The following is a 26,341-nucleotide window of genomic DNA, read 5'->3' as shown; positions in this document are numbered from 1 at the left end:
ATTCTCACAGGAGTATAGATAGTGCCATTCTGGAGAAAATTATTTTTTTAATTATTGGTGTGATTGAACAGCAGCTCTGAAAATATGAAGAAGAAAGGGTAAGAACAAGAGTAGATGTCTGATGCAAAAACCCAACAAAATTGGATCCAGATGGAGGAAGTGGGATCTATGCTCTTTAGTTACAGAAAGGCTCTCCCATGTTTATCGCTCTGTTTCCCATTAATTTCAGCACAATATGAGGAACTCTATGCTGCATTTATGTTTTGGAACTGAGAGTAAGAAAGTGGTAATGAGTCTGCTGTCTGTGTGTTGTACTTTCTTTAATTGATAGCTTCATCACTGTGCAGTGCTGCCATAAAGGGCAGAATATATCCTTTGTCCTTATTCAACATTAGCAGAACCAACAGTGGTGCATGCAACTGGCAAAGACTTAAACAACAAAGTCCCCATTCATCGTTGAAAAGTAGTTTGTTTTAGTTGTGTACATGGTGTCTCTGTTACATAAGCCATTTGTGGTATAATTCAGGACATTGCACAGAATAATATTGGGCATGGATACCCATCTGTTGTAATAGATATTGAGGAGGAAAAACACCCCCATATTGCAGTCAGTTGCTGGGATAGGCCCTCAAAAGCTGGCTGAATTGAAGCATTATGGCCCATCCCCTTAACAACATCATATGACAAGTGCTAGAAGCAGCAATAAGTGAGTGCAATAGATGCTCCACTTGCACAAACATACACAGTTTTACCCTCTATGAACCTAATGCCAACTTATGTGTTTTTTGAATTATACATTGAATGGACTTGTAAGAAAAAAAATTTCCTGAAAATAGTGCATGAGTTACCAACGTTCTGGTGTGATGGTGGTGTTCTAGTGGGGCCGTAGGAACAACAAAGGAAATAAGATTTGGTCACTGAACTTTGCAAAGTTACTATCATTATGTATTGTGTTTACTGAGGGTAAATCCACTTGCATTCTGTGATTAATGTTCTGCGTCATGACTATGGAAAATGTATCTGTTAAGTAGAATACTTTTGATTACAATGGAAAGTTGAAAGGAAAAAAGAACAGCTGAAGTACCTCAGAAATTGATGATACTGAAAATATTGCATTGGCATCCTGAATGTTGGCTGGCAAAGTAAGTAATGCTGTATAAAAGAGAGATTCTGATCAGTAAAAATAATGGGTTTCTGCATTTTATTTTGGAGGACTTTAAAAAAAAAATAAAAATAAAAAAAATAAATGAAAGCAGGCATTTCCAAGCATTGTAGATTGCCTTTGTTTTGTGTGCCCTTTTGCCAGGGAGGCACTGGATAATGCCTGCTTGGCAGGACATCTCTCTTTCTTGACATTTGATACTGCTAGTCCTCAATGTGACCTTGCAAAGTGACTAGAGATGCTAGAGAAACTTCAAGTAAAAACTAGTTTGATGTCAACAATCAATGGCTTAAGTTCTTCCTAAATTATTCAGAGCATATAAAAGAAAAGCGTAAAAACAAAGGCTTAAAGATTATCACCATATATTCTGTTTTACATGGTTTTTTTTAAGGATTTTGTCCGAGGTGCTTTTAGCTACAAAAATCTGAGGATCCAGCTCTGTGGAAGTGCTCTTTGCCTTTATAATGCTCTCTTTCAAAGGTGGAACCTGTTCCTGGGATTAAAGGAAGACAATTTCAGATCATGTTTCTGTTGATCTTGGGAACTCCTTTATTCTGTGTTCTTGTCTTCAGTAATGTGGCAATCAAGATGCTGGTGGTCTCATTTTCTTTAAGCTTATCTGGGAGCAAATCTTGCTGATAAGTAGGAGGAATCTTAAAGTGCTTGTGTTTTACCTCCTAAGAACTCAATTAAATCATGTACCAGAAGAATTTTATCAAATCGTATAGCAGTACGTCTTCTAGAGCTATAACATTTCATAGCAATCATGTATGACATTAGCATGCACTGATAGTTTTATATAGAGACCAAACTTGACACCTTAAATAGATGTCAGACTTGGCCTTGGAGGGTGATATATCTAAATTGTCTTTAACCAGTTGCCTTTTCCATATTTAGTCAATTTGGGGATCTGTAGCTGTCATGATTGTGAATTATTGGAAATAATTTGAGATTTTAGTTCTGCAAGTATAGTTTGTGGTATTCATGAATTATATATGGATGAAAAGTGTGAATAAAAATTCTAGCTCACTTTCATGTTTTGGGGGTCTTCTTTCAATTGGCTGTAAAATCCAAAATACCGAGTTGAATCAGTTTATGAGAAAGCAGCATTCATTCCTTATGTGTATAATCAAGTCTTCTGTAGTTTGTCCATGAAAAAAGCAAAATGGAGACTTTATTGCATTTGGAAACTAATTTGAATTAAAGGAAATGTAAATGAAATGTAAAATATGGAGAATATTCCGGCTCCATGGACATACTTACTCTGAAATAAAGAAGTGCTCTGTGTCTGTTTAGCTTTACCCATTTTTAAAATAGAATACTTAGTCAGGAATAGTTACTAACTGTGTGCAGTTAGGCTTTGAGTGCATGAAATTTTTGCATGTCTTATTTGGCTTCCTAAAGAGGCATTATCCAAGTATTATTTAAGTATTGGATTTCAGGTTGAATATTTTAGTCCTCTTGTTTTGCAAGCACCTAAAATTACTGTAACTGAGAGAACGGAAAAAAATGTAGTTTGTGCTTTTGAGAACAATATGTATATAATTAACACCTCCTGTTTAATGAAATAGTTGACTGGTTCTTTCACACATCAATAGGAGGGAAAACTGCTGAGATAATCAACAAATGTTGGCGGAGGTATTCAGCAACATATATATTGGCTAATATTTCCTTTAAACAGCTTTCAAGTAGACTAGATCAGAATTTTGAATGTGTCCCCTTGTGTGTCTAATTATTTTCCAGAAGCTGGGGCAAATTAAGTATTGTAATCTACACAGTATTTAACTACTTCTTTAAACTTCGAGGAAACACACTGAATGGCTTTATTTTCCTTTTACAATGCAATCACAGTCGAAAGACTTTAACATATTTGGAGATATTTTTTCAAGGCGCTCTTCTGTAATGTCAATATAAAAATCCATTTTTCTTAAATGGTGATAAGAATGTTTTTTCTACAAATGTCTGTTGTGCTGTGTAATGTAGTAAGTACTTTGGGCCCAATTGTGCATGCAGAAGCTCTATTTCAATTTAGAGCTCATTGCTTAGAGCGCTTCCAGAATTCAGGTGTTAAGAGATGTGTCAGCAGAGAATATGTTTTTCTTTAGTCCTGGTTACTGAATCTCTGCTCTCAAAAATATGATGTTCCAGAATCCAGAGTTTACATTAAATACTGTTTCTTACCAACTGGAATGAAATGCCAACAAAGGGGCACAGGGCCATGCACTGAATAACAAAGAGAGAACGAACTGCTGCTGGTCCCTGAGTGCTCCCTGTCCATCCTGCAAGAGTGAGGTGGAGCGCCTTTGAGGCGAAAAACAGTATATGAAAAGTAAAGCTAAGGTTGCAGTGCTGGCCTCAGTCATGATATTTCCTGGCTTTTCAGTGCTTGGCTGTGCAGCCTCACTGATGTCCTTTAGCTAATGTTCTGTGTCTGCATAATATTACCATGTTTTCAGATGTGTGATCTGCCCTCCAGGCTGCCCAGAAGCTGGGCCAGGAAGCACGGGTGGGAAACGGGTGGAGAAAGGAACCAGAAGGCAGGACTGTGGCATAGGGAAGGCAAGCTGTTCTTAGGAGGGAACGTCTGCAGGGGATGTTTGATGGGAACTTCCTCGTGTTATCCACATTCAAGAAATATATGCTGCTGGCAGTGCTGATGGCTTTTTTTTTTTCTTATTAACACAACTTGCAGCCTATTTTTGTTTAAAAAATACTGTAAACTTAAGCTGTGATTTTTTTCATCTTGACTATAATAGAAACAAAAAGAAAATGACAAAGCCAGTCAGCGAGCTTGGAATGTTTGTTTTTCCCGATAGGCAAGCCTCCTTGCTAGCACAGTAGCTTTGGTGGGTTTATTATTAGCCATATATGAATGTGAGATAAAGGTTCCTCAGTGATGACAGCTGTTGCCAAACCATGCCTATATTGCAGAGTGGAGCCTTTTCCGTTGACGGCCAGGCGTGCTCCAGAACCAGGAGTGTCTGGTTGTGCTGGGCAGCAACTGATGAGAGAGCCAGGGTTTATGATATGGCACTTCCCATCAGCTGGCTGCTGTCCTGCTTTTGCTGGGACCTAACACCTCTGTGCAGCTCTCGTGTGTGAAGACAGTTTAAAACATGCCAGTATTACCTTGGGAAATCTCTGCTCCACTTTTTGTTAGGTGGTCTCGACAAGTTCTAGGCGTTTCCCAGAGATCTTGGGTGCCACTTCTCCCCCCTCTACTTTATTGGCAAACCAATGATAACTTGTTAATTACTTTCTGTTCACCAGCCTTATTTTTTTTCTGCGAGGCATCCTGTAGTGATTACAATAGTAATTTTATCAGATGTCCAATAATAAAAATAGTTTCTGGAAGCATTCAAAATTGTGAGCAGCAATATGTTTTCTAAACTTTTTTTTTTTTTTGGTCCAATAACTAATGCTATGGTTGGAGGAAATTATATTATGTACTTTGTAAATAGCAGTTTTGAGCTACAAATAACTGTAGAAGAGGTTGAGATCACCAATAAGAGAGAAATGGTGTGTTCAAACTCCTTGAAATTTTTGTTTCTGATTGTTTGTACTCTTTTCATGTCTGAAAGCTGCCAAATTCTAAATGCTGTCTTTCCTGGGAACTAACCAATGCTCTCTGGCATGATTTTAACTTCCCCTTATGTCTCTATTTGAAAAAGCATATGTGTAGTCCTTAAATGAATATAGTGGTTAACAAGCTACAGATTACAACCCATAAAACATATTTTTCTAAAGTAAGTTTCATAATGCCTAATGGAAAACAAATACCACACCTACTAAAACAGGAATATTGCTACACATACATATATCTCATATATTAGAAAAGCTGAGGGGAAAAATCCACTTCTAAGTTTTTCTTGAGCATGCCTTTTCCCTTTTGGATTTAAGTTACTAGCATACTGCAGAGAGAACTGTTTCTTTGTTACACATTTATATTTTTCCTAGTAGGGCAGGGTGCTACTATGTGTCTGCAACCACTAGCTAGTCTCATTACACAAGCAATTGTTACATCCTTCATAGTTACATCCTGAGGAAGTAAAGCCAAGTGTCCTCTTAAAGTGGCATTGTTATGGAGAAGTCATTCCATTGTATGTAATCAATAGCATATCTGTTATTCCTAAAATAATAAAGGCAACACAAAATTTTCAAGCCCTTTAGAATGTGTATTCTGTGAAAGGACTGGAAAATGATGCTCAAGCAGGTCATGGAAAGGCTGCAGTGTTCAAAGAAACCCACTGTTTTGCAGTTAGTGGACCCATCTCCCTCCCCTAGCAGTTGTTGGATGGTCCTGGGGACAAGTGATGAGTAGAACAGGGCTGCGAAGGAGTGTGTTGAGATAGATCAAAGTTTTCCCTAGTATTCAAAAAAAAAAAAAAAAAAATCAAAAATTGCCATGCCTGCATGCAGCCCTTGTTGCCAAACTTGGGTAGCACTGAATTAGGGAGCTAATGCAGCTAGTAACTGCTTGCTTGAACACAGCAGATAATTAGAGGGTTGATTACAAAATGCTTGTACTTAACTGTTCTCAACCTCAGGTGTTCAGTTTTGAGCCAGGGCTCCCTGAAATTGGTTTAAACTATTTGATTTTTAATAATTAAATACATTTCAAGTTACTTTTTATTTACCTTCTGCTGTCAGACTTTCAAATTCACTTATTCCATGTGGTTATGCTATTGGGAGGGTTAGGAACTTGGGAAGAAAAGCTGAGATTTCTGTAACCTTTTGTTTCCTCTGTCAAACCCCATAAGAAATTATCAAACATGCCAACATTATTATGTAATTAAAGACTTACTAACACATTTTATAACTGCCCAATGAAGACAAAACTCAGTTGTAGCATGCCATGTAATCAAGCACATGGGCCGGCATTTTCAAAAACAGAACTTAAAATCAGTTTTTCAAATTAACTTCTGCATGCTTATATAAGTACCCTTAGTTCTGGTAGTATCAGTGGAAATTGTTATGTAGTCAACACTTCTTCATATCTGAACTACAGCTTTTGTCTTTCTTGGGCATTAGTTTTCAACAGTTTGTTCATACTAACACACAGGACATGAGAGGTAACTATTCCAAATTAGATGCCTCTTTTTGATAAAACAGCTACTGTAGTGTGTCTACCCTTCTGTCAGAGTTTAGCATACGAAGTTTTGCATTTTGTGTGTAATAAAACAGCTTTGTAGATGCATATATATCTTTTTTTTTTTTTTTAATTCCCCTAAGAATATTTGTGACAAGTGCTGTGGGAAGCTTCTGTAGTTTTCTAATAAATGACCTTATACAAACTGGGAGGAACTGGCCTGTCTCATTTCAAAAAGAGTTGAGACACAGCTCTCAGGTACTTTCCAAATGAATAAATTATGACTTCTTGTGTGGTTAGCCAGTACAAGTCTAACACTCTGTACCAGCTGTTGTTACCCTTTCAAGTATATCTGTTGAAGCCAAAGGGCATATCTGCCGTTCGCTTGTATAAGCTTTTGGCTACTTCAGAAAAAAATGAGGATTGCTGTGGCCAGTATAAATAAAAGTATGACCACAGATTAAAGTTCTGTTTATTTTTCTTGGACTTTGGAGTGTATGTGCGTGTGTGGGATATATATACATATATAAGATCTCCATCAAGCAAAGCCCAGTATTTTAACAATTCTAATGGGCCTGCATGGAACAACAAAAGGAAATAAGCTTGGTTAAGGCACCTTTAGGTCCTGTTTGTACTACCAAAAAAAAAAGTCTACTCTGGATAATGATTTTGAAAATTGTTGAAGCTGTTGAATTTAACTCAACAATTGTTTTGCGTGAGATGTGACTCTTTAAACAAGTTCCTGAAACTTCAAAAAAGTTATGCATGTGCTGCAGACAAGGCTCTGGTAAATGAAAAGTATGACCAAAAGTAGTCACTGAGGCATTCTGTTCTGTCTGAATTATTTCTGGGGAGAGCTTGAGTTCTTAAAATGCTGCCACTTTCCAAGTTGCCAGTAAGACGAACATGCATGCACTGTTGCTGAGATCTTTACCAACGCTGCAGTTGTTTTACTTTTCACAAAAGAGCTGGAACAGTTTTAATGGGATCATTGCAATGTTCCTGGCTTAGAGAACATGCTTGAACTCTGGCCTCTTATTGCAAGCCATGCTGTGGCAGAGTATGTCAGGGTCATCAGGACTTTAGTACCCGAGGTCAGTACACAATGTGTAGCAGAGGATAGGGAGGCTATGGGTATCAAAGTTGTAGCAGAGCCCCTCCAAGTCCTACAGCAGTCCGGAGTCAGGAGAGCACAAAACCTTTTTTGTTCTCTGGTTGATGCTGTGTCCCTTGCTGGCACAGTAGTTTGGGTCTCCTCCTTCTCAGACGTTAGTGCAGTGCCTTTCTTCTTAAAAAGTTTTTTCAATCGTGAGCTTTAATTGTTACTTAACATTTTTTGCATGCCAAGAACAAAAATTTGATCTGGGTAGGAATAGCGGTAAGTTTTCTTATCCTTGCTAGAGGATAGCTGAAACTGTATTCTTTCCACAGGTCTTTCTGTGTCACCCACAAGACTAGCCTGAGCTGTGTACCTCTCTGCATCTTCAGTCAGTCTTTTACACCTTCTTCTTTCTTCCCTTTCTCTATACCTGAAATATCTCTTGATTTAGTCAACCTTGATGTGAGAGCAAAATCTGGTGTTGTCCTTGGTGTTTCATTATAAGTCTGCACTATTGTTCACGTATCAGGAAAGCTTGGAGACCTCTGTTTTTAAGCAATTGGAGGAGGGTGCCAGCAGGGTCCCTGTTTTCTGGAGTTTGACCAGCTTATCCCATCACTTTTCTTTCACTTCATTCTACTGTGTGTTACGGATTAGAAGTGGCAGTGGAGAAAAGTAGAAGAGAAAACAGGAGGAGAAAACTGGAAGGAGAAAAGAAAGAAGGTAAGAAAGGGGAAAAGGGCAGAAAAGGAAAAGGACTGATGAAAACAACTGGACTTATTTTAAGTTGTAGGAGAATAGGACAAAAAAATATCATTTCACTAGATTGAACCTAAACTTCTGGCTGTAGCTAAACTTCACTGAGGTGGGACATGTAACTTGTTTGTCTGGACAGCTGATGGGTGATGAATGTTTATAGCCCAACTGAGAGAGATCCCTGTTGGGCCAGGGATGATGTGAATAAGTAAAATAGTTTTTACCCTGAACTTCTAGTAATCTGTATAGACAAAATACACACTGGAGAGGAAAAAGACATGTAGTTAATTTAAAAGGAGGGCGAGGGGAAGCTAATGTCAGCAAATAACATGCATCATCTGCTTGTGCAGTGTAGAGAAATCAAAGGTGATGTTCCAGCAGATTTTTGCCCTTTCCTTTTTGTAGACCTCTCAGGATCTAACTGTGAACTCTTGCTTTCTGTTTTCCCTGTAGATGATTACACAGACTTTTTCCCTCAGTTCAGGTGATCTGCAATACTACTCATTGTTATGTCATCACTTACTGTTCTGCCTTAGATTTGCTGTTGAGGGCCAGGTTACACTGACCCTTGGCCAGGACTGTCAGGGACAGAAAGACTAAAGTGCGTGCGTGTGCGTGTGTGTGTGTGTCTGTCTGTCTGTCTGTCTCTCTCTCTCTCTCTCTTTTTTTTTTTTTTTTTTTTTTTTTTTTTTGCTTAAAGGGACTGCTCCTCTCATACAGCCTCAGTGAGTACTTGGTGCTGGGAAAGAGGTGATAGGGATTGCATTGCAGATTGCATACATGTAGAATCACAGGGCTAAAAATAACCTCCAAGAAATAATCTTACCCATCCTAATTGTCTTAAAATAGTGTTAGCTAGATCTCGGTTATTTCTGACAGAAACTAGCATCTTAAAGGGCTTTATATACAGACGTGTATTCTACATCATGCTTCATATATATATATGATATCTATTGTTTCATATATGTGTTCTATTCAAGTGCTTCTCTTTCCGGCAGAAAGCTTTTCTCACTGTCTTGATAAAGTCTTTCTTATTGTAGTTTAATTACTTACTTTGTTTGTAATGGATAAAGAGAACAAAGAGTTCCTTTCCTCTTTGCATCATCCTTCTATACACTTGAAGACTGTTAGCTTGTCTCCTTCCAGATTTACAGTTTGTTCCAGATCTTCCAATTTGTCCACATCTTTCATGGAGCGCAGCAGAGTTCATCAAAATGCTTCTGCTGACATCTCGGTAAAGTACAGCAGAAGGGTTATCTCATAACCTTACAGACTTTACTGCCGTCTGTATGCCCCAGCACATTGTTTACTTTTTTTTGCAAGAGTGCGATATTGTTGACTCATGTCTAGCTTGTTATACATATAACCTCTAGGTCTCTTCTGCAGAACTTCTGCTTAGCTGGGAGGGTGGAAGTTGAGTGGTTGATGAGAGGCAAAAAATTGGTTGTGGGGCTGGATCAGGATAATGAAATGGAAGAAGGCATAACAATTACTTAAAGGAAAACTGCTAGACTAAAGAGACTGTAGAAATATTTCATTGAATTAAAGTGTTCCAAGGTTTGTCTTTTTTTTTTAATAAGTATTTTTTCCATGCTCATTAAATCAGATGCCAAAAGGATTTCAGCAATAAATGTGCTGAAATTTAGTTTGGATGGCAAGGATATAACCTAACTGAGGCTAGGAGATAGCCAAAGAAATCTGTTTTTCTTGTATATACAAGAGCACATTGTTGTGTAGGTTTTCTTTTCTTAGAAAGTATGAATATTAGCAGTTGCTTGTTTACGTAGGTGCATGCCTGAAAACTCTTATCTGTAGCCCAGGTAGTTTTCCTGTGTGACCTTTCCATATTTTTTGTACAAAGAAATTCTGTGGAAGTTATTTTTGCATGAAGTGCCAGATAAATTTGCTTGGTTTTGTGTGCATGTACTTTCTTTTGAATGCTAGTAATTTTGTAAGTTTCAAGAAATGGTCTTGAGCCCTTGAAAATTGTCCATGGTCTTTTTTCCTACATTTAGGATGCCAGGGTTACTTGTGCAGTGTCTGGGGGGGCAGCGGCGGCTATGTGCACAGAGAACTCCTGTGATGATTTTGCCTATTTAGGATGTGCCACACACGCATAATGAGTTTTTCCTTTCTGAAAAGTGGGGAAATCCTCACTCATTGAAACAATTTGTTTTCCAGATTGGACAAAAACTGTGGGTCTTTGTAGTGGGCTAAAAGCCTGCAAAATTTCACCACTGTATTTTTCCCAGTAATCCCAAGATTGTTTGTTGAGCTGCTTTTATTCACTCTGACACTTAATATGAGTATTTGAAAAAAGAGAGGTGGCTAAAGCATGGAACTTTTTTTTTTTTTTTTTTTTTTTTTTTTAACTTCTTTGGTGACTTGTTGTTTCAAAGTACTTCCCATGTTTGCATTATCTACTGGGGGGAGGAAGGAGTTTGTTCTGTTCATGAGCATTCACTGGAGGGATGTCAGCAATTTGTATTACTGAATCAGCAGAAGTTGCTGGAAAATGAACAGAAGCGTAGTAACGAGTGTGGCGAATACTGCGGTTCACTTTGTATTGTCTGATCCTGATTATGGGCCTTAAGCCCATACTGACAGGCACAAGCCCATTGTTTATGAATGTGTTTTGAAGTGCTTTCTTTCAGAGAGTCACAGAGTTATGAATGCACACGGTTCATTTCAATGTTTCCTCATTAGCTGTGAGAGAACTCTCTTAAAACCTGCTACCCACTCTTTTTCTTTCATCATTGTGAAAGTTCATGATTTGACAGTGCTTTGTAAGGGCTTGTGGCTGTACTGCATTGGAGAATAGGAGGAGGAACTAGAGAGGGAAAGGCACTCCTCCCAAATGTACCCACTGCTCAGAGGAAAAGGTGTAGGCTAGACTTGTTCCCTAATTGACTTCTGCCTTTATAATGGGTAAAAATGATTTTTCTGTTGGCCAGCTCAGTAGTCAAATACCTGCTATGCTGGTTTATAATTTCTGAACCAACTATTACTGAATTGGTCAAAGGCTGAGTGGAATCATACAGCAATCTGGGATCTTTATTTCTCCTGTGGTGTTTCCCTTTGGACCATTTCAAACCAAAACTTCAAAAGTTGGAAAGAACTATCTTGTTTAATGTATCTGTTCCTGTAATGCTACTAGGATGTTCTGGGGTTAGCTTTTTCCTGGAAACTGCCAGCTGAATTTACAAAGTAGTTCATCTGGTGACCCGATGATGCACTTAGCCTTGAACATCTGTACTGCTCTGAATGCTCATGCAGGTATTTGTTCCCAGCTAAGGAACAGTTAGTTGTAGAATTGACCCGGGCTTTATCTTTTAAGACCTGGACATCAGTGAATACATTTTATGTTGTTTAGCCTTTTTGGCGATGAATGCTAAAATTTAAGAGATACATAGTTTTCAGAAATGCTGAGTAACTGCTGTTTCTCTTTTGTTTTGTTCTACGTAAGTCAAAAAAATGCTTATACAAAACCATGGGTGCCCTGCTGCACAATTAATACTACAACAAAAACACAGCAGCATTAAAATAATTAGTCAAAAAGGAGCTCTGCCTATCTGCTACCTACAGAGAAAGTTGTGTCCTACCCTTTTATCATTCTGGACATGTAGTTCCAGCTCTGTCAACAAACCCTTTAAAATAAACAGCTTTTGCAGAAGTCCCTTCATTGAAATTTAAGGAACATGGGGGAAAAAAAAAACCACCCTAAACAGAATCACAGATAATATGCCTGTGGAAAGCTCAGGGGAGGCCACTCCAAAAGGATCTGTGGGTATCAGGTGAAATCAAATTCTTTTCATCTCAGTAAGGCCAGATCTGCATCAATCAATTTTGATAAAGGTAGTAAAAGTAAGGTTTGGGCCATGCAGTATTGGCGGGTGGATTGCAATGAGATAAGGCAGGTATCGATGCCTTGGTGACTAGCACAGCCTTCTTCTCCCAGACTGTCTGCTAAAAGAACCCGGTATGAGCTGCAGATCATAGCTGAATTGTGAACTTTTTTGGATTTGTATACTAAATACTTTTGATACAGAAGTTGAAAGTCAACAATGATTCCTTTGGGTAATAGTCCCTTTTGAAGTGCAGAGCCCTTTATCTACATGAAAACATAATGCAGAGGGATGAATTTTGCTTTTAAGTTTGTATTTCATATATAGATGTCTTACAAAACTTGTTATCAGAATATATGTTAACCTGAGTGTTTATGTATTTTATATATGAAAAGGAAATACGATTTTGAACCGTTTCAGTTGAATATGCAAGTATCCCTGCTCTTGTATGACTTTTTTTATAGTTAACTTGAGCAGCATAGGACTTAGGGATGGGCATTTCATGCCCTTCTCCCAGTAATTTCAACTCTCCCTCTTGAACACTGATAACTGGTCTTGTCTTAATTATTTGATCCTGAAGTTTCTCAGAAAGCTTTTACATCTATATCTACCACTCAGAGACTGCTTGGCTGTTTTTTGAAGTCCCCTTCTTAATTTCTCTCATAACCTTTCCAGAACCGTTTCACAACTCACTTGTTCAGATGGAAAACTGGAAGACGATGTCTCAGCTGTGGCTCAGTAGCTCAGCTGTGCTGTAGCCTGCAAAGCCATGAGGGTGCCATGGCCAGGTGAGAAGCTCATCCTCAGTCTGGTCACAGAATTGCAGGTGAAATGGTCCATCATAGTACCAGTCCTCTTTCTTGAGCCAAGCTTGGCAACAAGCACAAGGGAACCACCCAGCCACATGTCCAGAGCCGTGTCCCCTTCTGTTGGCATGGCTGTGCCATTCACACCATAGTCTGGCTACGTGTGTAGCCTTTTGAAGGCTGTGTTGTCATATGTCAGAGAATGCTGTTGATAATTTAAGGCATCTTCTCATGTTAACAGCCTATCTTTTTCCAGCTAAGCCTCAAGGCTTATTCCTCCAGAGCTTGAGAGATATGTGCCTGCCTTAGTTGTGTAAATCAGAAAGTGGTGATGTGGAGTAACTGGCTGCTCTTTGTCATATATTGTGTGCCTACCTTAAGGGTGCAGGCAGATTCTAGTCCAGGAGAGAAGTGTGTACAGCCACCACTTGGCAATGTGGTTGAAACCTCAGTCTGGTGACAGTGAGAAGAGATACTGTTTGCTGGTTGCCCACAGTTGGGTCCATGACAGCTAATGGTGATACCCCAAGAACTTGTGGTGAATCCTGAGAGTCATGCCATTACTTTTTGGAGTATAAGTTTCCTTCAGCTTTGAGCTCAGAGGGAGCCCAAGGACAGCCACAGAGGCTCCTGTCTTCTTAGCCCTCAGGTGGTAAACACCTCGATGTGTCTTGGCCAGGCAGTTTGTACGCTGTTGTACAGAAGAACCTGATTTTCACCACCTGAGGAGCAAGGACCATAGATACGAGTCTCGGAGAACCAGAGTAAGTGTAGAGTGAGTAACCGAATAGCTGTGTATTAAATGCTCTTGGCTTTGATCATCTCTGCAGAATACCTTTGTGATAGACAGCCTTGCTTAGAGGTCTGTATCTTAGGGATCATGTTGAGCCATACAGCTGATTATTTAGAAGTAAATAATAATTGACACACTTTAAAATTTTAAGTTCGTTAGTTAGAGCTCTTTAGTTTTAGGTAAATGAACACTTTTTTTATACAACACTGTAACAATTCTTATTAGTTTTGACAAAGGATTTTTTCTTCCTGGTACAGAGATGGCAGATAATAATGATAAGCAAGCAGAAAAGGTCATACAACAAGGGGATATTTTAGTCATCTTTTTTTTGGAGGAGACAGGCCAAGGTGAGGTACCTCTTAGAAACAACCTACTTTACTGATGCTTTGCTTCAACAGACTGACAGCATCTCAGAAAAGAAAATAAGTGTTTGCTATTCTTATTGTAGACTTCTTTCAATCACTGTGACAGATGTTTGAAGTATGCTGTTCCTCTGTTAGGTTTCTCTAGTAGTAAAAATACTGTGTTCTAAATATAGTTTAAATTTGTTGAGATCCTGTGTTTGAATATGATTCAAGAGTGAGTTACACCTGGTTTAAATCATAGTTTAAAAGTGCAATACCATTAGAAAGACTATTTGAGATTATTTCAAACCCAGGTAGGAACTTCTGTCATCACTCAGATTTAAAGCAGTTCCGAAGAAGTGCTATCCTTTTATAATATACCTTGCAGTCTAACTTAGGATGAACACTAGATAGGATTCATTGTTTGGAATTATTTTAAGTAAAAATGGAAAAAATACTTAATTAAATGTTCTCTTTTCCTCTATCTGCAGTGCCATCACTTCTGACAGCTGTATGTTACACATTGCACATTAGAAGTATAAGACCTTTTTCTTTTTATCAATTGAAACAGAAGGAGTTTAGAATTCAGCAGCAGTTCAAGTGGCTGAGATTAGGGAGATAACCCCAATAACATGCAAATGAAATGTACCCGTTTTTTCTTTTGAGAAGTCAGAAGATAAGATTATGACCTCATTTCCCTCCGTTGGTAAGTTCAAATTCAAAGCTCTTCTCTGCATCTCTCCTGCTCATTGTCTGTCGGAGATCACTTGAACAATTAGCAGGATTATGCAGCCTGAGTTCTGCTAAACATGTTGAATAGCTTGTCTTTTTTATCCTGCCATCCCTTCCCCTTTGTATCTAGCTGACTGCTCGATATTCATGAGCCCCACTCGTGGAGACCACTTGGTTGCTGCTGGCGGGGAGCGCGGCTGCCTGCCTGGAATTGGGTTGCGTTAGTGTTCCTGTAACTGCATTGGCTTCCCTTGTGGCTGCAAGGACAATTTCGGTCGTTGACATGGATCAGGGAAATGCCGTCATTTGGGTACTGGCTCTCTGAAGGATTTCTGTTTTCTCTTTATAACATCTGTCATCAGGACAGGTATAGAGTGGAGTTGTTAGATTTCAGCATTTGGGACAAGACACTCTCAGTAGCTCCCAATACTGGATTTAGGTTACAAAAGCAATTAGGCAGATGAACTTTAGGACAGAGTTCAAGGTTTATTTCATCATTTGGACTTTCACATCAATGGAAGAGATTGGCATTTCAACTAGAAAATTGAGAAGGACACTTTGTAATCTATTTTTGTTTCATTACTGGTTAATTTTTTAATAAATTGTTAAAATACTCCAAGGAGGAGGGAGGCAAATGTATGTGCTGTGACCTCCAATTGCTAATGGCTGAAAACAGCATCCTTCAGTTTGTGTCTATTCTTGGAGGAGGAAGGAGAAGCTCACATGGCGATCCCATGCTATCAGCTTTTCAACCTGCTGTTTTGAATCAGGTGACATTTGCTCAGGGCACGTTCTTTTGAAGATCCCGCTTCTGAGTGAAAATTCATTGATTAGTTGACTTGAGCATTCAGTTTTGAGTCTTCATGAGAGAGAGTAATTCAGGTACACTTTGTCTGGAAGACATTTGGGCACTGCTGTGATCTCAAGTAGTAAGACATTTCCTTCTTGGTTTGTTTTACAAACTTAGAAAGACCATTCATACTGATTTTTCTTTTTCTTTGGTTTCATGCTTCTTTGCACAATGTGATGATTGCAGTTATTTTACTCATTCATTTCTATGTTATTTGTGTTGATTTAATGCACATAGGTATTTAAGATGTGAGAATCAGTGGTAAGGATTTTGAACATCGAATTTCTTCCCCTCTTTGCAGCTCCCTTTTTGCAACGTTGTTCTGATTAAATGGAAGTCCTTTAGTATTCACCCCAGGAAGTGCTTTATGAAGTTCATGGGGCAGTTTTACTATCCATAGGCATCTGCCTCATTTTTTGTGCTGTGGTGGTGGCCTCCTCTTAATTCTTTTCATGGAATATATATTTTATATATATATATATATAATATATATTTTAATGAAAGAAGATCATTAACGTACTACTTGGGTTTCTCTTCCTATTTGAAGAGTCTAGGGGATACATCAGGAGAGTTACAGGTGAGACCATTATTTTCTGAAAGGTAAATTATTCATTTAGGGCCAGACATCTAAGAGTTGGGAGATTATGACTGCTCATGAAAGCAGATTCATCGTTACCTCTCTGTTCTTTTCCATTGATAACAACAAGGTTTCCAGCAAGATGATGGTGCATTATGCTCAGAATTTAGTGGAGAGAATTACTGCAGGTGAGGAAAAGAGGTAGAGTCTCTTGGAGGTAAATGATAATGATGTTCCTGCCTGCCCGTGGCATTTGGATATGGCTAGCAAGAGTGTGGAACACCTTGATCTGCACATAACCTTCTGCCAGGGTGTTTTGTATCAGCCTCAAGACCCTGCAATGGGAGATTTGGTGGTGAAATGGCTGACTCCCAAAAAGAGAAAAAGAAATGGAAGTGTTATGTAAAAATGTCTGTCTTTAAAATTATATGTTATAGAATTCAACCAAGCCTCAGATCTAGCTCCAAAAGGAGGCTAATGCGGTCACAGACCGTTTTCAGAGGTACATTTTTTCTGTGTATATAAAGTGAATGAACCACCGTCTTGGTGTATCGGGGATAATATTCCTAAATGACAGCAAGGAAAAAGGTTTTCCGAAAGAGCCAAAACCATTGGTTCACTTCTTAGTAAGGTTTTTCCCCCAACCAGGGATACAATTTCTTTGTAAGAAATCCACAGCTGTCTACTCCGAGGAGAGGTGGTATGCTGTGGAAGAGAAACTGAAGCAGTTGCAGGCATGACACCATGCTGTTGAAAATTAATGAACTGTAATGTTTATATTTAAGGTTCATAACTTGTTATGGTATGCTTAGTTTGTCAAGAGTTTCTCAGGGCATTAAAGGGCAGGCAGTGTCATTTATGCCGTAGGCAAAGACTCTGCCTGGGATGTAATAGTGACCTTACTTGACCTGATAAGTACCCACCTCATCCACAGCCTTTAATGACTGAAGTACAGAAATTCACAGTCTACAGTGTTATAGAATTTGATTTAGAATCATAAGAGGATCATGTATGTGTGTGATCCTTTCTCGCTTGTAACAGCATGTCAGGGGAACTCCAGAGTAGCCGAGCAATCCTTCTTCCGGGTGCTAACAACTTTCTTCTGCATGAAAGGTGCTCGTTCATAGGGATGCATGGTGGCTTGCAGATTGTTGATAAGAAGAAAAAAAAATTATGACAAAATGTGAAGGTGGTCCTCTTAATGTAAAATAAGAGTTATTTTCTATTTGTATTCCGTGATTTAATTTGAAAGAAGAGGCAATATTAAAAAATAATGAGAGTAATTCATTTTGTTCATTCATAATGGCTCAGATTTGGGGGGAAAAAAATCTTAGTCAGCGCAATACTTAGGATTCCTGTTGAAGAACGTTATGCTTAACTTTCAGCATAATGCTTGGGGGCTGCCTCGAATAGTACTGTGTTTAAGAATGTGCTTAAGTGTCTTCCTAAAGGAAGACCGAAGTATCTTGGTAGGTGTTATATTATGGCTTCATTTACCTTTAGCCTAAATCCCACTACCAGAGGCAAACTTTTGTTTTATCTGCTGAAAGATAGCCCAGTATATAGATCTTTCCTCTCCTATTTGGCTTGCTTTTTATGGCTCAGATGCTGCAATCTGATCAGCCTAGACTGACCTTCAGTGGTGCCCCACAGGGGATGGGGGGCCTGCCCACATGGATCCGATTGCACGATCAAAGTCCACAGCTTGCTTTTCATCTGTTATTTTTTGCCTTCTGAGCTTATGAGTTTTAAAAATTGCACGTAAAATCTCTGCTGCACTGATAATTTGACTGGAAATAAAATCAAAAGAACATATTGTTAAACTGTTCTTTTATTGCTATTTTTACATTGTTTAGACGATATTTTAGTGAGCTAAATGTTTATCATCCAGCAGTTGTTAGCTGGCTGTGTAAAATGCAAAAAAAAAAAACCAAACAAACAAACAAAAAAACCCCCCAAAAATAACAAAACAAAAAAAACCCTCAAACCCACAGGCTTCCTAAACTCTTTTCCTTTTAAGCACTCTTCTGTGCACAGCTAAGGATCTGCTGACATATGTATTGCAAGGAAATTAAGGGAACACATGTCTCTGCAAACATCGGTGCTATGGCCATGTGGGAATTGATTTGCAACTCTAATGCCTGAATCTGCCGGGAGCTCAGCCTCACCCGGCTCTGCCGGGAGCTCAGCCTCATCCAGCGAAGGTGGCTTGGACACCCGGACCACAAGGGGAAGGAAATGCCGGCTCCTGTTTCTTTAAGGCAGAAACTAAACGGGGAGGGAAGAGAGTGATGTTTTGACTGCTGACATTTGTGGCCTTTTGGCAGCGTTTCATATTCTTTCCTCTTGCGTAAGAGGTGGACTGTCTTTACTGTAGCTACTGTTGCCATGGAGAGGTAGTGGGGGAGGATTCCTAGGATCCGTAAAGCCGGGGAGAGATTACGTCTTAAAATTGCCCTCTGAATATAACGTGATGTGGCAGGGTAATTCAGGTGTGCGGTGGCACAGATAATGGGGAATGACCTGTCAGCTGTCTGGTAATGTGACTGATAAAATAGTCTTAATTATTGCAGGCATCATTTTAAATAAAATAAAGCTGTGTAGGCGAGTTAGCTTTGAGAGTAAGAGGATTATATTTATTTGCATGGGGGCTACATTTAAAAATATTGGAACACTTTGTACAAGGTTGGCTTGCTGTGTTTGGCTGGTTTTACTGGAAAGGATAGACACACATATTTATAAATATTTCTAGTATCTGCTGAGAACTGACTGTCATGTACTAGAATTGGAGTCTTTTAATTTTCATCTGCATATTTTATTATTCCAGTGAGTTTTATTGTTTTAATCATAAGGTAGACTCTATGGGGTTGTACATATAAATACAGCCTGAAAAATCTATAAGCAGTAAGTAAGCAGCAAGTCTGTAACAGTCTTATATTAGTAAATATTAACCCTCTGCTCATAGCTAATAGGGTAGGCTAGAACATTAACATCAGTCATTAACAGATATTTTTAACATGAATGGAAGGAATGACGGAAGAAGGCATCAGTGTCTGCTTTGGTAAGTTTTCTTTTAGTTATTTTTAATTATTAGTATTTTACTCAAGCACTTTCGAGGCATTGAAAAAGGAGCAGTTGTCATTAACAGGTCTTTTTGTGCTTCGGAGCTTTTTTGCTGCTCCTTTCTTGACTTGAATTCCTTGAAGCAGGTGATAAATTATTGAGTCCTGTCACCGTAGTGTCTTCTTTTGTTGCTGGCAAGGATATCATTAATTCAGGCAAAAACTTCAGAAATTCTGATGTTTGGTTTTAACTTTGAAAAAGATGATGTATTGTCTAGAAAAAGGTATGAAAAATACTATACTGTAAAAACGTTTCTTAGGCAGGGCTTGTTCTCTTAATGTTAATAATAATATTGTATCATATTTCATTGCCAGAAAACAAATCTGTGGGGGAACAAAAATCTAAGTAAATTTAACATATTAAAATTGTTTTACAGCAGTGGGGTAAGAAATATGTTAAGATGTAAGAGAGTACGCTACTGGGAAATGAGCTTGCATTACACCCACAGAGCATTTACTGTACATTAGTTATAACCCTGTTGTTTTTGTTGTCTGCAATTAATTGAGTAATATCTTCCATGACTGAAACACCGGGTTAAGCATGCTTGCTTTGAAAGAGAGTCCTCTGAATCTAGACAGCTTTTGCACTTACCGTATTAACAAACTCTTGCAAGGCACATTTTGTACACTATGGTTATGAATTCCTGAAAGGTATCAGTGGGGGTTAATTCACTGTTACATAAACAGCCAATAACAGCATTTCATTGCTAGAATTGCTCTAAAATAGTTATTAGCTTGCAGGCTATTACTGGGAAAAAGCCTTTCTTTGGTGTACGTGAACAAAGACATTTTGCCTTGCAAATATTATTTGTATGAAAAAGACAAAAATGGACTAAAAGATTTTTATAGCATTAAAGTAAGGACACTGCTGTATAAATAGGCAAAGCCTAACTTTGAGCTGTAACATAGATTTGGCATTCAGTTTTACAGCTGTGGCAACATCTTTATCTCCAAGTTGTACTGGGAAAAAAAACCCAAATCACAACTAAGCCAGTTTTCTGGAAGCTGAGTATTTATTGGATGAAAACATTTAAAAACAGCGTTGCTGTTTTAATTGGTAAACTATTTCATACCTGGTATAGGTATGTGAGCAGATATTCTACTAACGTGGAAGTTAGAGCTTGCAACACATTGTACAGATGAATAATACAGCCTGACCAAAATGCAAGCATACAAGCAGCACAGGGGAACAGCACATCAGATTTCCTGCAGCAGTGTTATGCAATAGTTCAACATACTCCAAGCTGTGCAGGCAGGAGATGGGAAACTCGGAGTGAAGGAATGTGATGGGAAGGCAACAGCATCAGCTTGCTGCCACTGATGAGTAGTGGCTATATGCAACCGCTTTTTAAAATAGTTTCTTTTTGAAATAATTAGCTGGATAATTTTGTTGTTTGAATGTTTATACAGTAAAGCAGGCCTGCTACCTGTTGAAGGAGCCTTCCAGACTGATGTTTCCTTTATGTGGCACTGTCGTCTTTGAATATGAGCAACTGTGCCTGCGCAACTTGGCATATTCAGATCCTAGAAGTTCGCTTGCATTTATACAGTTTCAGTTGCCCACAGATTAGAATTAAAAATACTGCCTGTGTTGCACTTCTGTAAGAAAAGAGGATCAAGAATTCTTGTTTTTATTTAATTCAACTGTCTTTTACATATGTCTAATTTTCTTCAAAATTGACGACTACTTTCTAAGAGATAAAGTAACTAATATTTTGGTTGTTTCAGCTATAGGGATTTATCAGTTTTAAAACGCAGCATTGAAGTATAAAAATGCATCACCAGTGGTTATTTATTCAGGCTTGTAAGGCAAACATATGACTTTTAACCTTCCTTCCCTCCGGTCTCTCCTGACCCCGAAGTAGTTCAGCCTGAAACATGGTAAGTTAATCGCAGTTACCTTGGCAAAATTAAAAACAAATGAAGATGGATGAAGCTTGACCTTAAAATTATTTTGGATAGGCTGGGCATACGCAGCTGAAAGAATTAATTGCTGCTGTTTTGGCAGCAACCTTTGACAGTGCAGGGTTTCAGTAAATACTTCCTCTCTGAAGGAAGTGACATGCGGCCTGTCATCTGTTTTGTTTCTGGAGCCTTTTTGAAGCTCACTGGATTTATGCATAGTCATAATCAATGTTGAGTAGATTTGCCTTTTGGATGTTTACACTTCCGTGACAAATAAGTAGTGTCAGCTTATCTCTGTATCTTTATTTTGCGGTGTGTGTATGCTTGTCATAGGGAGTGAAATGTTTGTGCACCGTTTAAAAATGGCAGACAGGTTGTACAGTCAATATAATTGTACAGGTATTAATGACATTATAAATTAGGATGAATTTTTGCTTGCTTGTCTTTTGTGTATTATGATTTGATTATAAATCCCAGCAGTGCCCAATGGCACTGGAGATGATAGATGACAGAACACAATACATAGTAAAGAGAATCAGCTATTAATATTGGTTCATGCATTCCTGGCTTGTACTGTGAAAAGACACCTATAACACAGCAGTGGATTTTGTTTAGAAGGAGACTCCAAAAGAAAACCCAAACACAAATCTTCCTATTCACATGTTTGGAAATCCTTTCCTAATAGGAAATCTAACAGTGTAAGTTCATGTAGCACATTTTATCAAGAAAGATCCTAAACTTTTGCAAGTTGTCTGTCTTCTAGAAAGAGGGTAGTATGGGAAGATTAAGAAGTACTGCAAAGTCTTTTGGATCCTTTTCCCTTTACAAAGATCATTCTGCTAACCTAGCATGGGGGAAAATATCAGGTGGGAGACTGAGTCAGTTTTAAAGTAATGCATGGGTTTCTTTTGCTGTGGCCACAGTGTCCATTTGGTTTTATTAGGTAAGGATTATCTTTGTGCCTTTTTTTTTTTTTTTTTTTTTTTTTTTTTTTGGAATTAGTATGTTAATTTTTCATTCAAAGGATACTATTTGGGACTTGTATGTTCTAAAGTGTTTGGACACAAACTATTTGATGGTGAGCACAATAAGATTTTATTCTGATTGAATATACATGCTTTATTACAGATTTTTATTATTGCTGCAAGGTAAATGCCAGTTTATTTAGTTTTATTTTACAGAGCTTTTTCAAAAAGATTTAATTAGGTTGTTACTTGACTCGGAAGCCATGAGTGGGATTGTCAGGAGCACTTCGAAGCTGAGCTAGATGATTGCTGTTTTAATTGGGAAAAGTTTTACCATTGGCTTCTGTGGGAAAATTAGTCAAGCCTGCCACCAACAACTACAGTGCCTTTGAAAATCCTCAACTACATTATTAAGATTTTTGACGTTAGAATTAATTGCTACAAATTGGAAGGAGAGGCTACTGTTGAACTACCCTAATTTTGCACTGTATGTACAATAATTAGTTTACACTGTATTTAGGAGGCAAGTATAGAAGTCAGGTGTTTTTGCAAAAGAGTTTTAGGCCCCTTACTTTGTGTGGGCCCAATTTCAGACAATTTAGTAGAGTCTGATTTTCAGAAAGTCCAGAAGGGTACCTTGCTGAAATTAAGGCTGTTTGAAGAGAACTGAAGTTGGACGCCTTGGCTTACTTACTAGCTGCTCGTGAGGTGCTTTGCGCCATTGCTTAGGCCTGTCAGAATGGCTAAAGGCAGAAGGAGTTCGTGGCCCACCACGGATGCAATAGTAATAGCAACAAATCAAGCTTCTTCTAACTTTTTGTGCTCCATTGGAAAAAACCCTTAAACCAGAAGAGATGCTCAGGAGGGCATCTAATGGGTTAATTCAAAAGTATGCTCTATTTAAGTGGTTGGCAATAAATTATCTAAATATCTGTATAGGACTTCATTTCTGCAGAAACTGTGTTCCTCAGAAGCATGAATTAATCTATCTTTATGGTAAATCACTGCAGTACGGTAATGTTGTTTTGTGGATTGGTGCTAAGGCACGTGGGAAGTTTGTGGTAGAAGCCACACTGAGCTCAGATATTCCAAGGCAAGTTCCTTAACCTGGGACCATACTTTTTTCTCCTATATATATTTCCTCTGTTGTTTTACCTCCGCCTCCCTAACATCATCGTGCATTTTCTCTTCTGCCTTTGTGAGCTGTGCAGTCAAAAACAAATATCCCTTTCCCTTTTCCTGCTCTCCACAGAGCAGGGCGTTTTGTGCTGCTGGTAGGCATATTGCTACCTGCTTTTATTGCTCTGCATCTGGACGCTTTCCAGTGCAGCCAGTCCTTCCTTTCATCTCCGCCCTGGGATTCCAGAGGAGCTGTGAAGAAGCAAACGTTTGTGCGAGATTTGGCTGCTTTACAGAGTCCCTTGCCACAGGGGAATGGAAGTAATAACAAGGGAGTTCCCACAGATAGATGGATGTTGTGGGGTTGTGCCAGGAAGTTTGGTTTCCTAATAAAACTGTAAACCAAAATTCTGCTTCTATTAAAATGCTCATGAGCTTTCTAGTTGGCTTAAGCATGATCTGAATTTCATTGAAGAAGTGTGGAGTTTTCTGGGTTAACAATTAATTGTAAGGGACAAGTGTATACATCAAAGAGAAAGAAAGATCAGCATTTCAAGATACCGATCAAGTTGGTATTGAGTTTCACAATGCCTGCAATGTTGTATGTGTGAAAAGCAAAACATACCCCTATTAAAATTATTCAAAACTTCAGCGTTTTCAGAATGAATCCTCTGAAAACTAGTACATTCATTAATTGATTTACATGAACAATAGTTTTTAATTCCACACCTAATGAGCATATGCCAAATCATTCCTTGTGGGCATGTCAGATAATCTTAATAGTAGATCTGTACCCTGCTCTAACATCTGCAATTGAAACTTATTTAAATTAGATTCATAGGTTATCGCTGATATTATTTTTTAGAAATATACCTTTGTTTTTCTTTATAACTGTATTTAATGTGAAAACAACAAAAATAAAATCTCAAAAAACCCATAGCTTGTTACACTTCTATAATTTGAAATAAATTGCATATTAAATCAGAGTATTTAATTGTTAAACATTTTAAATAATTTGTTTTGAATTTGACTTTTCAAAGTCCGTATGGCTTTTCTTAGTGTATATTAACTAAAATTTTTGAACAAAGCTTTGAATATTTTTTTTGAAGTGGGAGAAAAGATGAAACTGACTGTTCTACAGCATATTTCATAATGTGAGACTTGCTGAAACTCATCCTTTCCACAAACGGCTTAGGCTTTGGTAATGAATTTTCTGATGGACAAAGATTTTTGGCAAATTCCCTGCTGCATCCTCTTGTCAGTACAGGAGTCTACAATTTTCCTGTGGAAGCTTGGCATCAGCCCAACTTAGGCCACTTTTAAGCTATGGAAAATTGAACAGCTACTACATCCAAAAAATGCTAGCTGCACCCTTTGGTAATACTAGAATGCAGAGAAATGCTCAGTAGAACATTCCATAAAATTTAAATTTATTTGGGGTTTTGGAATACTGGATTATCTGAATGAGAGTACCTGTACTAATAGGGATGAGTTACAGTTGTATGAGTAGCTTAACAGTGCATTTCCCAACTGAAATGTGTTTCAATTTATTTTGCTCTGATTTTGTGGATGTACGTTACTTGGTTTTGTGATAATTGTGGGGATAACGCACTATATTTTACTCTGCAATACTGACATGTAATGTCAATCTGTTCTTCTTATAACCTAGTTTTTATATTACAATTTTAATGAACAATATATAGTTTGATATGTTTTATCTAATTCTTATTATACAGGTTTTACAGTGTAATACTTAAAACCTCTTTGATTCTACAGCATGGAGATTCTTATCAACCTTTATTGGGTATTTCCAAAATGCATTTAGTGGTGTGGTTTACGGCAGCCTTTGGGGGTTTTTTTGGCTTTATGCCTTAAAGAAGCTTAACTATTGCAGCGTTTGATTTTAAGTTTTGCTTTTTAAATATAAATTAGACATGATATATTCATAAAGCAAAAGTTTGTTAACTTAACATGGCCAGCCATCTCAAATCCGAATTAGAAAGAATTGTTGCAAATAACCTTTTGGTTTGTGTTGCCTAAGTCACATTAAATTGTATGATGTGGAGGTATCACTTGCCATTGTGTATCTTCAGCAATCAACAGTATGCCTGACAGTCTGATCAATTATTTTTTTATTCTCTCTCCTGTAGATCTTACATTCAACAGCATTCAAGTGGAGTATAGCATGGTTATTTTTAATATGTTTTTCTTGGCTGCATAGATCAAAACATAAACAACTTTATGGAAATTGCATTTTTAAATCCCGACAACTTCATATTTGTTCTTGTCTCTATTAAAACGCTTAATTTCCCTCAGACAACATTTTTCTTCCATTTGAAATAATGACAAAGACTAAGAGATGTTGACAAATATTATTTAAGTTGAGGGTTTCACTGTTGCTTCTGCATCTTGGAGATTTGGAAAAGTCTTTCTGCCTCTTCATGCAGCAGAGGAGGGAGCTAGGGGTTGACTTGCCAGTGTCGACTTCTGTGTCTGCAATGTCTGTATCTGCAGATTCATAATTGATAATATATGACATCAATACTGATTAGGAGGACAGTCTTGAGAACTTTCTTTACCCAAATTAAGCAGTTCCTCAGGACTTACTGCAAAAGCACTGAGCAGCTGAAGCAGTGTTGCAAAGAGCAGGCTGTAATTCAGGTGTATATTGTATCTTTTTTTTCTCCTAACATCCCACTGTATTGTATCAGACCTGTGAGCTGTAAAAATGTATAACATAGAGCTGAAGTGAGGACATGTTAGAATTCCTCCAAACACAGTATGTTTGTAGAGTGCCACTACTTTGCTTTTGGATAAAGTGATTAAAAATAGCATTTGGGGTGAAAGAATGAATGATACCTGAGCAGCCACAGTGGTGGGTTTGGCAGGTTACTTTAATATAAAGTAACCTCTAGTGTCATACAGAGAGCACAGATGCAATCAAAACATGCTCCAAAATTCAGGTTTTCTATGTTTTAGTGAGCTTGAATTGTTGTAGCTTTTGAAAATAAAGCCAATCTTTTTCAACTATCAAAATCTTAAACAGTGCATTTGAGCACTCTAAATGTCATTTTGGAGTTCTTGCACAGGTTGGGATTTCAGGAACCTGTAATGCTTGTGAAATAGAATCAGTGCTTTTAATAGTATATTTAATTTAAACTTCTTTGGAAAAGGACA

The 26,341-nt window shown here is 38.0% G+C and overlaps 1 protein-coding gene across 7 annotated transcripts in view; it reads left to right on the top strand.

Moving 5' to 3' along the window:
* HIVEP1 (HIVEP zinc finger 1) overlaps positions 1-26,341 on the top strand; it is a 131,018-nt gene that overhangs the window by 24,806 nt on the left and 79,871 nt on the right. The window contains exon 1 of one of the 7 annotated variants that reach the window (XM_064507045.1): positions 19,069-19,114. The exons of the other annotated variants lie outside the window; for them this stretch is intronic. Coding sequence (XP_064363115.1) covers positions 19,075-19,114 — 40 coding nt within the window. The 5' untranslated portion in view covers positions 19,069-19,074. Of the gene's footprint in view, positions 1-19,068; positions 19,115-26,341 lie in introns of those variants that run through there. 7 annotated transcript variants of the gene reach the window in all.

The sequence above is a fragment of the Dromaius novaehollandiae genome, chromosome 2 (assembly GCF_036370855.1).
Source record: "Dromaius novaehollandiae isolate bDroNov1 chromosome 2, bDroNov1.hap1, whole genome shotgun sequence".
NCBI lineage: Eukaryota > Metazoa > Chordata > Aves > Casuariiformes > Dromaiidae > Dromaius > Dromaius novaehollandiae.
The sequence above is the reverse complement of the archived record's forward strand: the minus strand, read 5'-3'. Positions and strand labels throughout refer to the sequence as shown.